This window comes from Cydia strobilella, chromosome 16 (assembly GCF_947568885.1).
Source record: "Cydia strobilella chromosome 16, ilCydStro3.1, whole genome shotgun sequence".
Taxonomy (NCBI): domain Eukaryota; kingdom Metazoa; phylum Arthropoda; class Insecta; order Lepidoptera; family Tortricidae; genus Cydia; species Cydia strobilella.
In genome coordinates, this window is record NC_086056.1 from 9,746,919 (window position 1) to 9,768,330 (window position 21,412).

At 36.8% G+C, this 21,412-nt stretch overlaps 1 protein-coding gene across 3 annotated transcripts; it reads left to right on the plus strand.

Annotated features, from left to right (window-relative positions):
* Positions 1–1,806: 1,806 nt before the first annotated feature.
* On the plus strand, positions 1,807–15,439 carry LOC134748562 (uncharacterized). Of its 3 annotated transcripts, none has more exons than XM_063683348.1 (10): positions 1,807–1,882; positions 3,539–3,678; positions 3,976–4,183; positions 5,671–5,992; positions 6,851–7,013; positions 8,224–8,369; positions 12,766–12,901; positions 13,167–13,394; positions 13,609–13,779; positions 15,263–15,439. In XM_063683348.1, the coding sequence occupies exons 2-10, from the start codon at positions 3,556–3,558 to the stop codon at positions 15,386–15,388; spliced, it is 1,623 nt and encodes a 540-aa protein (XP_063539418.1). In that variant the 5' UTR covers positions 1,807–1,882; positions 3,539–3,555; the 3' UTR covers positions 15,389–15,439. The 3 variants fall into 3 exon arrangements, with proteins under 3 accessions (XP_063539418.1, XP_063539420.1, XP_063539419.1); XM_063683350.1 differs by having other exon boundaries at positions 1,861–1,878; XM_063683349.1 differs by lacking the exon at positions 1,807–1,882 and adding an exon at positions 2,316–2,439.
* Positions 15,440–21,412: the final 5,973 nt, after the last annotated feature.

Below are 21,412 nucleotides of genomic sequence, written 5' to 3' on the forward strand. Positions count from 1 at the left end.
AGGCTGTCTGTAGGGTAGGTGAGTCATTGGCGCCCGCGCCGGGGGCACCGCTGCAGCGCGGTCACAAGCGGAAACAGTTTGTGCAAATAGATAACTAAGTAGGTATGATATGGAGCGAGGCCCGGGAGGTCACGGCGATCACCTCACAATAGGGTATTCCACAAATTTTTATTAAGTTATCAGTCGATCAGGTTTGTTTTGAGGATCAAATGTCTGTATAGGACCCATTGTCTTAAAGCAATACAAAAGTCACAAATGATGGTCAAAGTCTGGCACCCGCACTTTACTGACGAAACGCTTCTAACAAATTGGCATTACATCGTGACGTCAGCACGTAACGTCGCTATTGCTTAGAAGCCGTGGAAAACAAGGAAATTGCGATTATGTCGGTGAAATATTGCGTTTATGGTTTAGGTATATTGTTGCTATACAGTATTTTTTTTAATAAAATGTAAGGAATCGAATGGTACTATTATTTTTTCCTATTTGGAAGTTAAATTATTTTTAATTTTTTTTAATATGCAAATTAAACCCGTCCAAAAGAAGCCCTTAGAGTTACAAAATTAAAAGTAAATACATAATAATGAAATTGAAGAGGCTAACGAATTTAAATTGCTAGGAATCACAATACCAATAGACTCAATAGAAAATCCACATTCAAAATACCAAAACAATACTCGCTAAATAGGCCATACGATATGTTACACAGAGGCCGCTTCTCCATTCAAACGTAGTCCCCATTTTCCTCTTCTACTAATATTTGATGTATATTATTAACCATAATAGCTATGCCCCTACGTTTGACTGTTTTCTATTTTTTGTCTTTTGTAAAAATTACCTAGGTGCGAAAATCAGATTCCATACAATTTTTTTAATGCTCCTAACTCTTATACTAATAAAAAGAAACGAAAAAAAAAACCACTCCTTCTCCACTTTCGTCTTTTTAAATGATGAAACGCTGGCGAAGTACCTACCTACAGTAAATATTTTAATTTATTCACCACACCAACTAGTAAGGCTCTCTTGATTGTTCAAAAACTGATAAGAAAGATGCATTTTATCCACATGTGGGTTGCCCGGGTTTTCCCACATGTGGATAAAATGGAAATTTTGAGTTGTTTCCTTGTGTTGCCTGGTAGAATTGACTTTTAAATTATGATTTTGAATGATACATATTTAATAACGTTAATTTGGATTTGATTTTGTTTGTTATTTTACAGTTATGTGCTATTTTCGTCGCGTTGTTGTTGTGGTAAAAAAAACTCGGTGGCAACATTTGTTTAACCCTCGTGCCTTGAAACCCTCGCAATGCTCAAGTTTCCATTTTTCGAACCACTTGCTACGCTCGTGGTTCAATTTTGGAATCTTTCCCTTTCGGGTCGGGCTCGGGTGTCAATATATGCACGAGCGGTTAAACAACAACTTTTCCCCCTAGTAACTGTTTTATTTTACTTTTACAATGGCAAAAAACTTAAGTTATGCCGAGCGGATGCTGTCTGTCGCGCCATCTATACCCAGCTATGTATAATACACGTGCCTGAATATATTATACATCAATTACATCATGCACGTACCTTCATTGTTTCTCTAATGGCGCCATCGTGCTTTTTCCCGCCATATTAAGAACTGTTATTCTAGCTGTCAGTGTTGCCACATGATAAAGTAGTAACTGATACCACTGTTCTGTTTACCAACTTACATCGCGCTTGGCGTTGGCGTTGCTTGGCGCGGGCGCGACACTGTCCTTGCCTTGCTTTATTGTTAAGATAAGAAGGTTCGGCGCAACGATAACGCAACGTAAATATATTTTTTGTGTTTAGTTGTTGTCGACTACTCCGCGGGTGGTGAGGTGATAAATAGTGAAATTTTTGGTCCTAGGTAAGTGTTAGAAGTTAGAAATAAGGATGACTTTTTCAAGGTGCTTTTTAACGTTGCTTGATTTTTATCTATTCTGCAAATATTATCGCAAATAAACGCTATTAACCTGACGGTGATAATGATAATTCCGCTAAAACCTAGCGAACTTCAAACATTTTTTACCTCCATCTCTGTCACTCCAATCCAATACATAGAATCGGAGATAAACGAACTTCGCTGTTTGCAGTAGCCCCGTAGAATGACCAATGTAACTTGACCTCCGATTGTACATTAGTTGCTCATCACACTGTAGTCAAATTTTACTAGACCCTGAGGTATGAGTGTGTAGAATTGTCTGTGAATAATAAAGCCGGTTTGACCAGTTTAGCTAGGTGGCTGGGTGGCATGCGCTGTCATAATCATAATATTATTTATTTTGTTCAACGAATCTAGTTAATAAACCAGAGGGCCTACCGGCAACGTCAACAAATCTAAAATCGTTTTCTGCCTCTCTTCGCTCTTGCTTATTCGAGTGTTAGTTGTGGATCCAGACTTGAGGAAATATCAGAATTTTTCCTATAGGTTCATAATATTAATATATTTGTTAATAAAATATTGTTAATAAAGTGTTATCTAAACTATATAAAGCGAGTTCGTATCCAGTATAAGTTGAGTGTACAGACTTATGAGGTATTGTTGACGAGATATAATTTGAACCGATCACTCAAACAACTTGTCAAATTATATTATGTCAATCAGTGGAAATTATGAAATTATATTTCGTTTCGTCGCCATAGGTACTCGCCATTGAGTTGCCTCGTGTCGTGTCGTGTGTGTCGGCGACGGCGATAAACAATCTCGTGCATGCAAACTGTGTTTAGACTATACCTATTGAGTATATGTTACATTACATAATATATAATCAGAATAGCTGAACAAAATGTACCAATATAGGTACCTACCTACACTTAGATAGGATAGGATAGAGGGTAGAGGGGTACTGTTATAGTAAGTTTTGTAGTCACAGTAAATTTACTGCCATCTATAGACACACGATTAAAACTAAAAATAAAAGTGTCAAAAAATGTATATATGGATAAATGATTCTTTTATTTGTATTTATTATTTATATTTATTATATGAGATTGACCCATGTTCTTTCACTGATGTGTTAAAATTGTTAAAAACCAAACGAAACCGTCAACGCCATCTAGGCGAGAATAGGCCAAAGGTTGGTATTGGTTGTAGCGCCATCTGTGCGAGAATCAAATTTTCTTGATTTCCGAGGGACGTTTTTTCCTTAGACTTTATTCATCTTATACGGAGTTTTGTTGAAACCAATTGAAATTTGAAACTAACTAGGGTCACTGCGCTAAATTCCGTCAACGCTCTAGTTTTCGTCCACTTGACGGATTAGCATATAATATGTATTTCATTTTTAATTTGCTACTTGCGAAATATCTTTTATGTAGATAGATATATTGTTTAGACATTAAGGATTGCAAGAAGTCCAAATTTGTGCAGCAATGTAGGTTTATATTCAAATTTCGTCAAGTGGATGAAAACTAGAGCTGGACGAAAACTAGCACAATGGTCAAATATTTGTGTGAAAACCATACCGGTAGTCCGGTATTCAATCCCTAATAAGAAGTGTCGTACTTACGATAAGGTTTTTTTGCAGTTACACGTTTGAAGAAAATGATAGTAGACAATGTGGTGGTTGGCGAACCTGCAATGGAGGTGCCAGGACACCTCTCCTACGCGCAGTACGTGATAGACAAGCTTAGAGAGCACTGCAAGGCTGGGGATGGCGTTGCTTTGGTAAATATCTAACTTAGGTGCCCTATTTAGGTATGCTTGGGGGCTTATCCCTAATTCTTCTTCTTCTTTCTTCTGCAATGTGCAACTTAAGGTGAGGTGCGACGAGGCGTTATGTCATGTTTTCGATTTGATTATCGAGCGAATTTTATGCAATTGTGTCCATATAGCAATTAATGTGATTAGTGTAATGGTTTCACAAATTTCACGATTACGTACAGCTACAATAATATTCTATAGCCTCTTCTTTAATGATAAAAAATCGTGGAAGCTAGGACACATTTCTATCCACTTTTTCAGGTGAACGGAGATACTGGCGAAGAGGTAACGTTTAAACAAATTTTAAACGATGTGGTGAGAATCGCCACAGGGCTTAAGGAGTTTGGAGTGAAGCGTGGCGACGTGGTCGGCCTGTGCAGCGAGAGCAGGATAGAATACATATCAACTGCCATAGCCGTCATGTGCTGCGGGGCCACTGTTACACCTGTCAACTTGCAGTACCAACCTGGTGAGTCACCATGGTCACCACCACGAGCTAAATAGAAGCTAGACCAAGCTAAGTTGGCAGCGATTTTGATAGCACAGACTGTGCAAGTGTTATTGCCAATCTTCTATGAAATTATGACGTATAAATAACACTGTGAAAAATCGCTGTCATCATAGCTTGGTCTAACTCTAGCACTCATTCAATTCTGGTAAATAGTGGCGAAAAACTTGTGCCCGAATTTACCTATATCGAGAAATCTTATTCAATTTGGCAAGATTCTACTCGTAGTAACAAAAGAAGATATTTCACTTTTAACCAAAAATATATGAAATGCGCTCTCATTCGCTCTTGTTCTATTTTTTTTATCCGAGAAAGTACAATATAATAATAAACAATATAGTAATATACAATATAATAATAAAAAAATACATCAATTTTGAAATTTGATTAATTTAATTAAAATCGAAATTCCAACAACTCAAAAATGACATCTGCCATTTGAAAAGATAAAGAATTGGATAGACGTAAATCGCATGTATAGTATAGTATTGTACATACCAGGAGATGAAGGAACTTGCATATAAAAAAAAGATTGAATGAAACTGTACAGACAAATAATTCTCTCTTAAACTTGAATAGAATGGAATCTAATTTTCATACTCATACTCATACTCATTTAATCATTGCTTTGTGTGTACAAAAAGATCTTAAGATTATTATTTTTTATTAGGGTTTCGTACCCAAAGGGTGTCTGTCTGTCTGTCTGTTTACCCTCCCATAGAAAATGGACCAGCCAAAATGTATAAAACAGCAAAATATTTTTTCGCGATTTCGGGGTAAATAATATTGATCCTATAGTAAAAGTTGCTCAGTATAACCCCAAAACCTCCCTGGCAACGGGAATGCACTTATTTATTAGGCCACCGTGTATATAAATAATTAAAGCAAACTAAAGATCATCATATACCTATTCATTTACATATTTATAAGCCCAGGTCTAGTCGATGGAGATTTAGTCCTGCCGTTTTGTTTAGTTTTGATCTATCACACATTACGACTATAACATAACATTAATTTATCGTTCTCTTTAGCATAAATCACAAATGCCTTCCGTGGCATCTTGATCCTCTAATTTTTCCTTCTATTACAGTATTTATGTAATATATAGTCGTATCGTGCCACTAACGTAAAAGAAGAGGAAATCCTCTTCTGTTTTGAATCATCGTCATAATAAATATCTTCTTATCTTACTAAATTTAAAACTTTTTCATTCGTTTTTTGTTCTGTTCAACTCATACCTTCCATCCGTCGCCTGTACATCATCTAAAACGCATGGTGCGTTTAGGTGTTTTTTTATTTTCCTCGATCCGGTCCGGATTCCGCCTGACCGGATTGATTGCAATCCTTAGATAGGAATGGTAATTCGTAATTTCGTATTCCAAAAGACGCTCTTTGTCTAAGGACTAAAGAACTGAATTATAATTACAAAGACTCACTTAAATTTTCAGACGAAATGTCGCACGTGCTGAACATTGCGAAGCCAAATATCGTTATCGGATCGTCATCAGCTCTAAAAATAAATCTCAGTACTTTCAAAAATCTACCATTTGTAAAGAAGATAGTGCAGTTTGACGGTACACCTCTAGAGCCGGGTATTGTCCTGTTGAGTAGTTTAATGAGCGAAGTCGTGAGTGTGGAAGAGTATTCCCCGGAAGATGTCCAGGGATGGTCAGACGTGTTGGTGATCTTGTACTCGTCGGGTACGACGGGCTTGCCAAAAGGAGTCATGCTCACACACTTCAACATACTGTACAGCGCAATGCATTACAGGTAATTGAACAATCGTTTCTTCTTTCCTTCGATGTGTTTGCTATCTTAAACTAATATTTTAAGATATTCCATTCACCACACAGTCCTCTATTGCGGCCTCAACTTTTTGTGCTTAAATCACGCGCGAAGCCGTGAACGCGAAGACTCCACATCACGCCCTGAACACAGATTATATTATTATATTAGGGTTATTACCCTGAATTTGAAAAATAAACCTTTGTTAAAAAATTGCTAGGGATGTCGCTCGGCTATATCACTAGCTATTTTATATTCAAATTAGGTGTTATAGTATGCAGGGTAACGATATACAACATGCGTTGCCACCTGATTTGATTTTGATTTTAGTATTTATAATATAATATATACATGTAATATATTTATTGCTTTCACATTGGTATTACAGATGTTCCTAATCGATAATGTATCACAACATGACACCCTGTAAGGGTATTGCAATTTTATCTATCTATACAATATGTAGAGCGAGAACGGGCTTCAGGTATATAAGATTGTTCCTAAAGAGATACATATATATATGTGTCATAGATATTTGCGACATCTCATGCATACAAAGTCTCGTGGGGAGATTAGCAGGACGTAATTTACATAAAAGCAATTTGTTTCCATTCAGTTTCCAGTAACATGAATGAAGGCTTGTAAATTATTAAAAAAAACTATTGATCAAATTATTTCTGCTAACAAAATTATTTACATTGTTTCATTATCTTCCACTATGTAATACCATCGCCCACACTGTTAACTGTAATCGGTGGACCTTGTGCCTTTTGTAATAAGGTCCGATGTATATTAAGAAGTGTTGCTGTTTGTACTTAATTATTTACTATGCTTTCATAACAGCGAAGTCGGTGAAGAGTCCTACAAACGAATGCTGACAGTGGTTCCGTGGTATCACGGCTACGGACTCTTAACCACAATCAATTACATGGCCGTTAAAAAGAAGCTGGTTTTCTTTTCGGGATTCAATGCGGAAAAATATTTAGGAGCTATTCAAAAGTACAAGGTAAATATATATGTACATAAATATATGACTGCTTCCCAAATTTTAATTCAAAACAGTTATAATTATTGCCTACATAATCTTATTAAGTTATTAATTTGATGTAATCTAATGTTGGCCATGTGTGCTTGGCAGTGGCGCCCACCTGGTGGCTTAAGGGGCTACCCGAGCTTTTCAACGATTTTTTACAAGTTTTTAATAATAATAATAAATCCGTTTATTAAAAAACAACATAGGTCCACACATTACAATGTAAAAAAATCATAATTAAAATGAAATAAATTTAATCGTATCTCCTACTTTTGCACTACAGATATAATTATAAGACAAACGGCTATTTTTGTCTACCGGATTTTGAAAGAAATGAATACTTATATTTTATATTTTTTTTAAACATTGTCTACAAAAACTTTTTTTTCGTATCTCCATTGCTGTGAAAGATGTTACATATACGAAATCTACGTATGGGTTCGTATTTACGTCTCTAAAAACTTGTCTAGGGTTTTAATTTTAAACTAATTAACACAAAAGTTATGGCCAGAAAACAAGTTTTTTGGCCTAAAACTGTTCATCTTTGATGCCTTAGATCTCGAAGACAATGAACTTTGAAGTAAATATGGGATACTATTAATATATATTGCTTAAAACTGTTGCTGTTAATAGGATAAGCTAAAAAAACATTAGAAAATTAAGGGATTCAGATCGAAGGTCATTGGGGCATAGGATCCCCTTGCGTTAAGTTATATGACAGTATGTAGGTTATATATAGGTAGAGTATGGAAATCGGGGCTCACGAGTTTTATATTTTTGCCATGTCGTGTCGTACCTACACTACACGATCATAGATTTTAGCCCCTCCACCTCCATCAAGAATATCACAATAGCATTTAGGTATGACGTATGACTTACCTATAGTGCGACATAAGATAGTAGAAATTAAATAAAATGGAACTAAAAATTCCATAGGTACTAAATTATTGCCATGTTTAAGCATTTTACGTCAAAAATGTGCCAGTTACGTAGGAAGTGGCGCCCTCAATAATTTTCTAAAATTTCTTGTCGGACTATACGGTAGGTTTGGTCACATTGGCTGATGGACTAAAAATTTTGTTTCACATTTGTAAAATCTTGTTTTAGGAGGAGGAAACTTTGTGTAAGGAGCGCTCGTGTGTGTCGTGACACGGCATGTTTTTAACGAGTAATATGTTTCCAGATACAAGTTTTACTAACAGTGCCGCCAATTGTACTCTTGCTGGCGAAGTCCCCAGTTGTGGAGAAGTATGACCTGTCGCCTGTTAACGTGGTGTGGTGCGCTGCTGCCCCTCTTAGCAAGGAGATTATTCAGGGAGCTCTGAAACGGTGAGTTACGGGTATATTCACAGAACTAAGGCCTACCGAGAACGTCATAAACCAAATTTTCGTTAATCATAATCATAATCACAAATAATGTGCCTCTATCTATCGATCTTGCATATTCGCGCAATAATAATAGTTTATGCAACTGATACACAATGAGAGGCTGTAAAACGCAAGTGTGGTTTTATGAAACGAGCGTTAGCGAGTTTCATAATAGAATCACACGAGGGTTGTAAGGCCTAATTATGTACAGTTGCATACACTATGTTGGCGCAACATAAGTACCAGCGAAGACCAGTTGACGGCACATGACGTCACACGCATACGTCACGGCTCCCCGTTCCGCGTACCTACATTTCAGACTGCACCGTACAGCCGAAGCGGCTACACATATCAATTATTTTATATAGATATATCGAGTACCTAAACGTTACTTGTACCTATTAGTTGTTAAGTTAATTAAAAGAAGATTAGTACTATCCTGGAGTTCCTTCATTCTACATCAGAAGAGCTTAATTGAGGAGTACACCGAACATTTTGGCGACCGTCTTACTGTTGCTATGTGGACGCATAGCACGAATCTGCAATCTACTTACCAAGAATTTACGGGAGAAGAACGGAGCTGCTTTATTACCACCGGGATCTAGAGGAGGCGGAGTGGAATACCTACCAGAAAGTGTGATACCTAAGTGCCACTACACACATATCATAAGTACTCTAAGATAGGTTCAGAAGCCGTAGGGAAATGACCTGCATTGCTACTATTGCTACTACTAGTGCTACCTGTAAAATATCTATACTGTAGATATTAAAATTATGCAATAAATTTTTTTTTGAACAAATACAGAAACAAACTATACTTACAATTCTACTTTCGTAACAGCAAAAAACCAACAAACAAATGACAACAGTAATAGCGGCAATGAAATTAGGCTACCCGAAATTTTTATTCCCCAATAGCTTTTGTTCCATTCGCGTTTTTCCCCATTCTGCTTTTTAACCAGGCGTTAATTTTTTCAGTAGTTAATTTAATCACACGCGTATGTCCCAGTCGCTTTTTTCCCCAAAGAGTAATGTTTTGGGTAATTAATACAGTCGCGGCAATTCGATCCTCCGTCAAGACGAAAGTCCCTATTCTCATGTCACTCGAGATCAAATATCTGCGGTTTATATTTAAAAAATCGATGTTTCGTATCGATAACTGTTTTTACAAGCTTTTATTTAACTTGCAATGTACCTATGTAAGTATGTATGTAATATGTATGTAACAATCTTGCAATTTAAATTTGACCCACTACCCGGTTTCCGATGAAGCTGAAAATTTGCATACATATGTAGGTCGGGTGACAATACAATATTATGGTACCGTCGAGCTAATCTGATGATGGAGACAGGAGATTGTCATAGGAACTCTGTGATAAAACAACGCAACCTAATTGTGTTCGGGGTTTTAAGAATTGTCTCGATGAGTATTAGTTGTCTGTGAAAAGAAAAGTACAGTCAGCGATTAAAGCTTGTACCAACAATTATTTTTTGCCAAAAACTTATAATATCTATGGATACAAGAATAGAGGCCCACTTGAGTTTCGACAGCTGTTCCAAATTTAAACCCATAGCCTTACATAAATCTATAATGTAATAAGTAGTAATAACATTAAAGTACAGATTTTTACCTACTACCACAGACAAGAATGTGCACATAGTAAAATTCGATGTAATAATGCTGGTCATTTTCTACAGTTTCTGAACACATTTTAGAGCACTAACGATATGTGCGTAGATAAATAGACAAATAGACGAACGCAAGAACGAAGATGGTTCGAGGTATGTCTTCTGTTTGAATCAAATGCAAGATAGGTACTTATCTAAGTGCTAGTTTACTATGAAATTTTCCATACAATAAAATTTAGCGAGCTCGTAGGTACTCGTAGTGGGAGTGGGAGTGGGTAAATTAATAACTTTCTTAAAAGCTAATAACTTAAAAGCTCAAAAAGTGATACTTTTCGTGGCTGTTTAGCGTGCGGAAAGTTGGTTTTCGCGAACTAGTGCTTTTTACTTTTCCAATTTTTTTAAATTTTTACTTGTTCCAATTCATGACTACTTATTGATGAGTGTTAATATTAGTTTCCTTTAAACGTCGTAATCAACATAAAAACCTACTGTTAATGTAAGAGTACGAAAAATATGCATATTTCATATTTTATTACTTACCTCTTCATCATTATAAGTATTATAACACGTTTATTTTTTATTGCTGAAAAACCGTTCTTAATAAGTTGTCTAAATGGAACGGAACGCCTGTCAAAGAAGAGGCGTATTTTCTTACTGCAAGAACGTTTTAAGTTTCCAAAGGCAACATTCGATATTGTTTTTATAAATATACGATACACAAATAATCGTAAATAACGATATTTAGGTAATAATAGTACAATGTTTTAATATTTACAATTGTTTCTGTCTTATAGAACATGCATTTGAAAAAAAAACTTTCATTGAAGTGGGTTCAATAAAAATCTATTCTAGTCGAATAAAAGCTAGAAAAACACCTCTTCATAATGTCAATGTCAATGATGTCACAAAATTAATAATATAAAAGTTTCGAATTCCATTCCTTACTTGTTGCTTTTCTTATTTTTTCGCAACTGTATTAAAAAACGTCGTTCGATACACGTGCGGAAATGTCATACTTTCCGCACTAGCATCGAAATGTACTATTTTTGACAACATACGATATTCAACAAACAGTTTGTTTGATAATTCTAGTGTAATTTAACCGCAAGTATTATTATCGACAGCTACTTCTACTCACCTATTTACAATAAGAGATTAGACAAATACTTTGCAAAGTGGTTGTATCTAGATGTTGTGAATATTACCACTGATGTTTAGTGTCTGAGCTTGCTAATAGGTACACACTGTGCCAACATAAACGTAAGTTTCATACAACTGCAATGACTACACATGATAACTTGTCTGCACGGTTAATGTTAATGTTATTCATTTATAAACAATAGTAAATGCACTAAATATTGTATTATTAACTAGTAGTCAGTAACACTGTTAAGTAAAGCAATTTATCTATGGATATGGAAAGCAGTATGTACAAATGTGGTTAGTTTTTTTTTATAGTGCAGTCGTCATAATTTCATGTAGTAAATGGGCGTTTTCTAAAATAAATATTGAAAACCTGATTCTCACAGATCCTGGTGTTTCTGGGTTCTTTTAACTCAGAATCACTAGCATATTCAATCCTGATGATTAAAAAAATGTCCCAAATATTTGTATGAAAATTGTACAGTACACTTACGTCACGCACATACAATGAAATTTTTTATACACTAAAACGTGACGTAATGGAATGGACATTTTGGGACATCTTTTTTTAATGACAGGATGGAGAATGCTGTCGATTCTTTTTTTTATACCACATCGGTGGCAATCAAGCATACGGCCCGCTCGCCTAAGCTTAAGCAGTTACCGTAGCCTATGGACGCCTGCAACACCAGGGATATTAAACGCGCGTTGCCGACCCTTTAAAAACCTGTACACTCCTTTTTTGAAGAATTCCGAGTAGAATGAGCCCAAGAATATGCAAATTTGAAAGAATCAGATTTTCAATATTTATTTTAGAAAACGCCCAAATATTCATTATCACCTACCTACCTATATTTTCATTTCAGTACTATGTTTTTCCAAAAATGAATCGATATGCGATCCTACTCTTGCCGCTTTTTTGTCTGACATTTTTAACCGCCTTCAAAAAAAAGGAGGTTCTCAGTTTGACCTGTATGTTTGTATGTATGTATGTTTGTTCGCAATTATCTCGCGTTTGGCTGAACCGATTTGGATGCGGTTTTCAGAAAAGTGTTTGTTACATTCTGGAGAAGGTTTCTGTATACATACATGGACGGTTTGAAAAGCCCTTTGGGTACCCGCTAGGTGGCGCTGCTATCGGTATATCGTCAAATTTGATTTGCTGAAATCGATTTAGATGAAATTTTGTGTTTAGATGAAATAGTGGAAGTGGTAGTGGGAGTGATAGTGGGAGTGGGAGTCGGAGTCGGAGTCGAAGTCGGAGTGGGAGTGCGAGTGCATGGGAGTGGGTGGTAAATTAAGAATTATTTTTTGGCAGAAATTTGCTTTACGACGGGATAAGGACGGGACTGGACAAGGATAGGGGTGAGGCATATAATTTTTTTTTTGTGCTTTTCAGTGGGTTGGTTTTTTGAAGGCGGTTCCTTTAAAAAAATGAAATTAAGTTAATTTTGGTTTTTTTTTTAAATTTTTTATGGTACAATTTTTGATCCCGAAACTCATACTTTAATTGTTAGAAATTGACGGTCAAGATAGTGCTAAACAATTGAATTACATCATAATAATTTTGTTACTTATTAATTAGATTACCAAATTGCACCGGAATATTTCAAGCATACGGCATGACGGAAACGTCATTAGCGGCGACGCGAGATGAGATAGACGCGGCCACTCAGCGGGTCGGCAGCGGCGGCCGCCCGCTTCCGGGCGTCAGGACCAAGGTAATTAATCCTAGGCCGTGTAAGTTTTATTCCCCCCCGGTCGATTGGCGAGTAGACTTCATGGGAGAACCAGTGTCACGTGACCTCGACGTCTTTATTAAAGTTATAAGGAATCGGTGCGACGACCCGTGTGGAAATCGTAAATCGGTGCGACGACCCGTGTGGACACCAGTAGGTAGGCAATAGGTATAGCCTAATTTTTTTAAATTTTCGGCTCGTTGAATGAAGGCATTTATTAGTAGCTAAACTTTACTAATTTTCACAGGTGGTGGACATAGAAACCCGTCAAAAGCTTGGCCCCAACCAGCAAGGCGAAGTATGCATCAAAGGCCCAATCGTGATGAAAGGATACGCGGGCAACGAAGCCGCCACGCGCGATGTCATGGACGAGGAGGGGTATCTGAAGACAGGAGATATCGGCTATTACGACGAACATGGCTTCTTGTTCATAGTCGACAGGCTGAAAGAGATTATCAAATATAAAGGATTCCAGGTGAGTTTTCGTGAACATTTCGGAGTAAATTGAAAGGTCTAGTCACACTTAGAAGAAAAAAAGACAGATTGAGGCAGTATTAGGATTATCTAGAAGTTAGTAAATTAATTTATTTCTGGTGATCAATGGACGTAATTAACACCATCAAGTGAAATCAGTCTTATCCTGAAATTTTATTACCGACATTTTGTGTTGATAATTATTGGTGTTGCAGGTGCCCCCAGCCGAGGTAGAGCGCGTGGTACTCCAACACCCCGGCGTAGCGGAGTGCGGCGTCGTGGGGGCGCCGGACATGTCCGCCGGCGAGCTGCCCTTCGCTTTCGTAGTCGCCAGGCCTGGGGCCACAGTCACGGAAGCTGAGCTGTTGGAGTTCACAGCTAGCCGGGTAACACTAGCACTCCTGTAGCAACTTTATCCTATATGAATTTTCGTGGTCGGCAGACCCAGGACTACAACGCTTACCAAACCCACTACTTTCACAAATAACCAGGCTCTAATATTGTATCTTTGCCATCAGTTGTAGTATTTAAAGCGCGTGTATTAGGTACTACTGCAGGCGGCGCCGTGGGCGTAGCGGATGGGTCAATGCCTTAGCCGGTAAACTTCGTCTTCACCTTTACCCAATCCGACTATTACTGCGTTCGTTCGTTTATGCGTTCTCCGCGCCCGAACACTTGGAATTCACAGCTTGTCGGGTAAAACTGTCTAATAGACTTAGCGCCACTTGCACCATCCCACTAACTCGGAGTTAGGCGGTTAAACCGTTAACCCAGTGTCAAATTGTACCGGTAACCATGGTAACTCCAGGTTTAACCGGTTAACCCCGGGTTAGTGAATGGTGCTAAACATCGTCTAAAATGTTAAGGTTTTTTTTTTTTCAAAAAAGTATGGTACATTTTAAACTTATAATAGGTTTGCCAAACTTGCGTTTAACGGCGAAATGATGCACTAATTTTCAACGTTAGTACCTTAATCTAAATTTAATGATTAACTTATATTACTAAGGTTAATACATACTTTTTTATCACATTAACACAGTGTAAGCTGTATATATAAAGGACGGTGACGATCTCGAAAGACGGCGGCGGGCCATAGCGATGAGAAGCAACATGTTGGCGCGTCGGTTTGCATGCTCACTGTTCCGACCAAGCCAAAATAACTTTGTTCAGGGCGTGCTGTCAGGCGTTCTACACCAGTCAGCTGTGGTACCATTACACGAAACGATCGTTCAATAAGCTTCGAGTACAGTACAACAACGCGTTTCGTGCAATGTTACGGCTCGTGGCGGTGTAGTGCATCTGGCATGTTCGCCGTGAACAGAGTAGATGACTTTTACGCTATAATGCGTAAAAGGCACTGGTCGTTTGTCGGGAGAGTGAGCGAATCGACGAACAGCATTGATAACGTAGTGTATGCAACCTGCTACTGTATGAGCAAGGCCTCCGCTGCAAATATTTAATTAGTGGCAGATTATTTAATTTTAGTTTAGATTTAGAATAGTTAAATTTAATATAGATTAGCATGTATAAATTTAATGTAATGGGTTGATACCTAAATAAATAACATATTTATTATTAATATTATTTATATATACAATTTTTACCTATTTAGTCATGCGTTGTACCCAATAGCAACTTCTTAATTTTTGATTTAAAGATGTTTTTACTAGCACATTTTCGTTTTCTATTGATAAATTGTTCAATATTCGCGGCGTGATATACTTGAGCATCCTTTTACCATAGTAGTTGCTAGCGGTTGGTTCCACGTATTTACGACGCTTTAACCCGCTCGGCGCTCGGGTGTATACTCGCGGAGTTTTGAATTCGGTACTTCTGGTAACATAATGGAAGTCTTTTACTCTTTTTCAGCTATCTCCAGCCAAACGACTTCATGGTGTTATATTCGTGAACGAGATCCCAAAGAACCCATCCGGGAAAATACTTCGCCGCGTACTAAAGCAGAAGCTGAAAGAGATGCGTGCGAGCAAACTGTAGATTTGTAAGCTTGTTTGTTATTTTTTATTGAATATTATTTTAAAAAACGGAGACATTATTTTTCCTTATTCTTATCAATTATCATCCTACATACATCTAAGTACCTATTAGGTAAATTCTATATTTGATAGTAGCAACGGCGTGAATAATAATGAGTAAAAATCGGAGGCCTTATTCCTACAAACGAGCGTATTTTGCAAAATGCTTCCTTTTTCATTCAACATTACGACGTAACTATTAGTATTTATTCAAAAACTGTTAACGTTCTTAAATAATCATTTCCTAAACTAGCGGCTGAAATAGTTAAAGATTTCATTTTCTCTTTTTAAACCTAAAAGAAATGAGTTTTCCTGGGAGTATTTTTCAAAATTTGCAGTGAGAAGTGTCGGTTGCCAATTTTGCAGTAAACAAGAATCATTTGGTACATGAATGATTACAATTAAATTCACCATATCTTGTACGAGGGGCTGAAATGATTGAAAATCAAAGATTCATTTAAAAAAATTGATAAAATACCTTCCGATTTTTCTTCATTTTTTCGGTGAAAACAGGGTCGCATTATATTTTTTTATTGCAAATTCTACTTATATTTTGCCCTCAAAATAATATTATAGCAAACTCTAACTTTATGTGAACCCATAAAAAAAAACATAACTATAGGACCTATTTTCCCGTAAATTTAAATATTTTTAAAAGACGTATAAATCACGCTGCACCGACACTGCACGCTCAGTCTCCGCCGAGCGCGCTTAGGGGACGGACCTGTGCTCGATCGTCAGGCGTTTGTTTCGTTCGTAACCAACGAGCTAGTTCCGAGAAGTGGTGTATACTGCGATTAGAAAATCTTGATCCTTAGGTGATCAATGTGTTCATAGGTACATTTTATATCACAAATATTAATTTTTTTCGCCGAGGTGATCGGGTCGGGTCTGTTCAGGGTGCCTAGCCAAGATGCCAACCGTTTCTCTGTAGCTGGCCTCTGAATGGGTAGTAGATACGGGTTCCGTATGTCTTTCCCTTTCCAGATGACCAAGGTGCCTAGCCAAGATGCCAACCGGTTAGGTACCTAGAATATAATTTAAATTAAAATCAAATTTGTAGCTGGCCTCTAAAATGGGTCGTAGAAACGCGTTCCTTGTGTCTTTCGCTTTCTAGATGACCAGGGTGCCTAGCCAAGATGCCAACCGTTTAGGTACCTATAGTTTACATTAAAACCAAATCTGTAGCTGGCCTCTGGATGGGTAGTAGAAACGGGTTCCGTATGTCTTTCCCAGAGAGGCGCCACTGTGCAGCCTATAAACATCTGTTCTGTGTATTTTGATCGTTAAAATTTATTAAAACTAGCAATAAAACTAAAATGTGTTGTTCAAAACTTAAAACTAAGTACAATAATCAACTGAGAATAAAATTACAGTGGAAAAGACAGTGAAAATGTGAAAAATGTGAAGAAACTAACAAAAGTGCTAGTGTTTACATTATCATTTCACGGTTAAAATACAAACTAATTGACAATATTAAAGGTGAATTACTTAACACAAAACAGTGAGCAAGAAATCTGAAATAAGGCAACTGCGAATAAACACGAAAAACAATTTTATCGATAATTATAACCTAATTAAAATGCAAATCACGCCTATAGCGAGAAGTACACAGAAAACCCGCTAGATGGAGTAAAAATTAAGACATTAGTGCTGCCATCTATTGTAAAGTGTAAGAACTACTAGAGAATCGACTTGCAATCAATCGAAATCGAGCTCGTTGGCTTCACTAACACCCACACTATCTAGTTATATCAACTCAAGAACAGAGGGCGTGAATATCAAAACTCAAAATGGATGATATTAAAAAAATGTTAGAACAAATACAAAACGACATGAAGCAGCTCAAAATAGATAACAGGGACATGGAAACCAGGATTACAAACACGATAACACAAAAATTAGATGACAAGTTTAACAAACTAGATGAAAAACAGAAAATAATGGAGAAAAAAATCGAAAACCAGGAAAAAAGGCTGAAATTTGTCGAAAAACATTTAAGAAAGAAGAACATTTTATTTTTTGGAGTGGCTGAGACAGAATCGAGCTACCATAGCCTAGAAAATAATATCCTGCAAATAATCAACACCAATATGAAAATAAAGTTAACGCAGTCAGAAATAGAAGCAGTAACAAGACGAGGAAAAAAAAAGGAAATTATATATCGCCGTTACCCTGACCACGTTAGGCAAAAAAATACAAATATTAAAGAACAAAAAAACACTAGAACAAACCTCTTATTATGTTAAAGAGGACTTCTCTCCCGAAATATTAGAAAATAGTTATTTGTTATACAAGGGTGCAAAGTTGTATTTTACCCGCGAGTGTGGAACCGAAACACGAGCAAGCGAAAGGATTCTATAGTTGAACCACGAGCGAAGCGAGTGGTTCTAAAATAGAATCCTGAGCGTAGCGAGTGTTTCAACACACGAGAAGTAAAATACATTTGCACCCGTGTGTAACACAAAACTTTTCCCCTCACTATAGCGAGGAAAGAGCAACATCCACAGGCGTTAGATCATCTTCATCACTGGAACCACAAATTTTTTACGATATTATAACAGAAAACACTGATTTTTACGTGAGTCGGTGAGAAGAACAGTAAAAATTTTGTTGACAATGTTGACATTTCTGTTCTGACGTATGAAATGTCGTCGATGCGTTTTGAAATTGCATCGACTCAACTTGTGCGTTCAGAATTATATTTAACATCATTATAAAAAATCTAACGTTTCTTATGGAATTTTAAGGTTTATGACTTAAAATTATTAAATAAAGCTAAATTTGGTATTTTTTATTAGATTCTCAAACCATTTATTTAATGATAATTAATATCGAACGAACCATTATTATGAGCGTTTTACGTTTTGTTATCTGTCAAGCTACTTAAACACGCTCCATCCAAGGTCAAATTACTTTCCCCACTAGTGGATAAAATGCGTTTTTCCCCGCTTGTATTGAAGGATAAACGACAACTTTCCGAGCTAGTGAGGGGAAAAAGAAGTTTCTATTACCCATTACAGTGGCCAGCTATAGATTTGGTTTTAATGTAAACTATAGGTACCTAAACCTGGGTGCCTAGCCAAGATGCCATTCGTTCGTTCCGCAGCGAACGAAGGGTAATCTTTCTCTATCACTCTTCCATATTAGTGCGACAGAGACGGTTGCGTTTCGTTCGCTACGGAGCGTAAACAGTTGGCATCTTGGCTAGGCACCCTGGTCATCTGCAAAGCGAAACACATACGGAACGCGTTTCTATTACCCATTACAGTGGCCAGCTATAGATTTGGTTTTAATGTAAACAATAGGTACCTAAACCTAGTTGCCTAGCCAAGATGCCAGTCGTTCGTTCCGTAGCGAATGATAGGGTAATCTCTCTCTATCACTCTTACATATTAATGCGACAGACACAGTTACGTTTTGTTTGCTACGGAGCGTAAACGGTTGGCATCTTGGCTAGGCACCCTGGTCATTTGGAAATCGAAAGACATACGGATCGCGTTTCTATTACCCATTTCAGAGGCCAGCTGCAGATTTGGTTTTAATGTAAACTATAAGTACCTAAACGGTTGGCATCTTGGCTAGGCACCCTGGTCATCTCTGGGTACAAGTATGTATATTTTCTTAACATAATAAACTGAAATTACTACTACCATGCATATAAAATAAAATAAAAGAGTGCCTATAACAATAAAAATAATGAAATAAAACTATGAAAACGGATTATATCGCGTATATTGAATTTATAATACATTTTCAAAGTTTTATTTTATGAGTAACTATCGCGGTAACCGAAGACAAAAATAATGTAAAAATAATGTTACTTGCTATTGAAATCGACAACGATCAAGATTATTCTTCTCTGCGTTCAAAACGCGTTATAGTTGCCGGCGCTCGCGTACCGCGCGTCAACGCCATCTATTGAGTGTTATTTCGTGAAATCGATGAACGCTCCAGAGAATAAGGGCTCTTAAATCAGTATTATTTGATCATACCAAGATTAAGACCTAAGACCTAAGTACTAAGATTTACGTAACTCTACGTTTACGTAAGTAACAAGTTACCTATATAATATAGATAGGGATTCGATATAGTATATGATAAGTTAATTGCCATTTACAAGTCCCACGGCGACGGTTGCCCTCTGTCCACGAGTTGAGCATGATTGATTGTCTACATACAGGGCACCTATTCTGGCGTTATTCAATAAATATTGTAAAACGATAATAAATTGGATCCAAAACAAAAGAACTCATATTGAATATAAGAAGAATTCATATTGTGTTGTTAGCTCGACCAACTAATTTTTAATATTTTTCTTAGAGCCGATTTTTCACTCCCCAGTTAAACAGATGGATAGGATTTATTCCATTGATAACACGCTTCTCATGTGTCATTCGCATGACTTAATTCGTTGGAATAGTTATCTGACGAGTTAAATGTTAACTGAAAAAATATTTTTTAATACAGTTGCTCAAAAAGTGCTACTTTTCGTGACTGTTTAGCGTGCGGAAAGTTGGTTTTCGTCTGAATGGAACGGAACGCCTGTCAAAGAAGTGGCGTTTTTTCTTACTGCAAGAATGTAAGTTTCCAAAGGCAACATTCGATATTGTTTTTATAAATATACGATACACAAATAATCGTAAATAACGGTATTTAGGTAATAATAGTACAATGTTTTATATTTACAATTGTTTCTGTCTTATAGAACATGCATTTGAAAAAATTACTTTCATTGAAGTGGGTTCAATAATAATAACAAAATCCATTCTAGTCGAATAAAAGCTAAAAAAAACACCTCTTCATAATGTCAATGTCCATCCAGGCCATAAATGTAAAAAAAAAATGTCTATGTCAATGATGTCACAGAATTAATAATATTAGAGTTTCGAATTCCTTACTTGTTGTTTTTCTTATTTTTTCGCAGCTGTATTAAAAAAACGTCGTTTGACGCACGTGCGGAAATTTCATTCTTCACGAGTACCGAGATATCTTGCCACGAGCCGTAGGCGATACTTTCCGCACTAGCATCGAAATGTACTATTATACTATGAATGGGAAGCACCTAATATAGACGTCATATTTTGATATTTGATTGATAGTTATTCAGGTATTAATTCTACAGCATTACAGCTAGGGGCGTCAGTGCGCTGTAAAATTAAATATGTAAGTGTATGTGTATGTAAAGCTATAGTAATAAAATTATATGATGAATATGACAATAATTAAAACGTCTACGTTGATTCACAAAAACGTAAAAAGTCTTTATAAAGTTTATGATGCAAGTTGCAGTCAGGTGCAAAAACTAAGAAATTGAATTCCGGAACCAGTTCCGGGATTCCGGAGAATTATTAACACTCAACCTTTGTCCATTGTTATCTACTGGACTCTCAAAAAAAAAGGAATGTTTTGTTTTGAAAGCGTCGTATTCGTCAATCGCGATCAAGCAAGTAGCAAATGCCGAGAGTTTCTGTCACCGATTTTTTTTGTCGAACCGTTCTAAACTAAGTTTTATTAACACGTTCACTGCGGTAGGGAGTCGAGAGACCCCATGCAAAGTAAATGCGAAATACGCTAATTGCCGCGCGAAATTGAGAATAAACGCCCTGTCCACTTAGAACGGCCGGCATGTCCCTACAATATCGCGAACCGATCCAATTATCCCTAATGGACAAGTCCGGGGTTCGTATCACACAAGGGACGGGACCGTATTACAATATAAGTATTCCAAATTAATATTTACTTAAACGCATCCAGTCAGTTACCTGTAGTGGTATCAAAAAAATTATGATACCACTACAGGTAACTGCTAATCTCTAAATTATGAACCATGGTTCCAAAAAAATTCTAAAAAATCGCGAAAATAGAGCTCAATAAATACTTTCAATAAAAACTACAGTGAATATTATCAGTCTAGCCGTTTTTGAGTTTTTGCAATTATTTCGAGTTAGCACCTAGGTTCCCCAGACTCGGTATTAGGCTCCAA

Bases quoted from the DNA above. Each gene is read 5' to 3' on its own strand.
- LOC134748562 (XM_063683348.1), top strand. From the start codon at position 3,556: ATGATAGTAGACAATGTGGTGGTTGGCGAACCTGCAATGGAGGTGCCA. The intron at 3,679-3,975 runs GTAAATATCTAA...CCACTTTTTCAG, and splicing joins CTGGGGATGGCGTTGCTTTG to GTGAACGGAGATACTGGCGA. The intron at 12,902-13,166 runs GTAATTAATCCT...TAATTTTCACAG, and splicing joins TTCCGGGCGTCAGGACCAAG to GTGGTGGACATAGAAACCCG.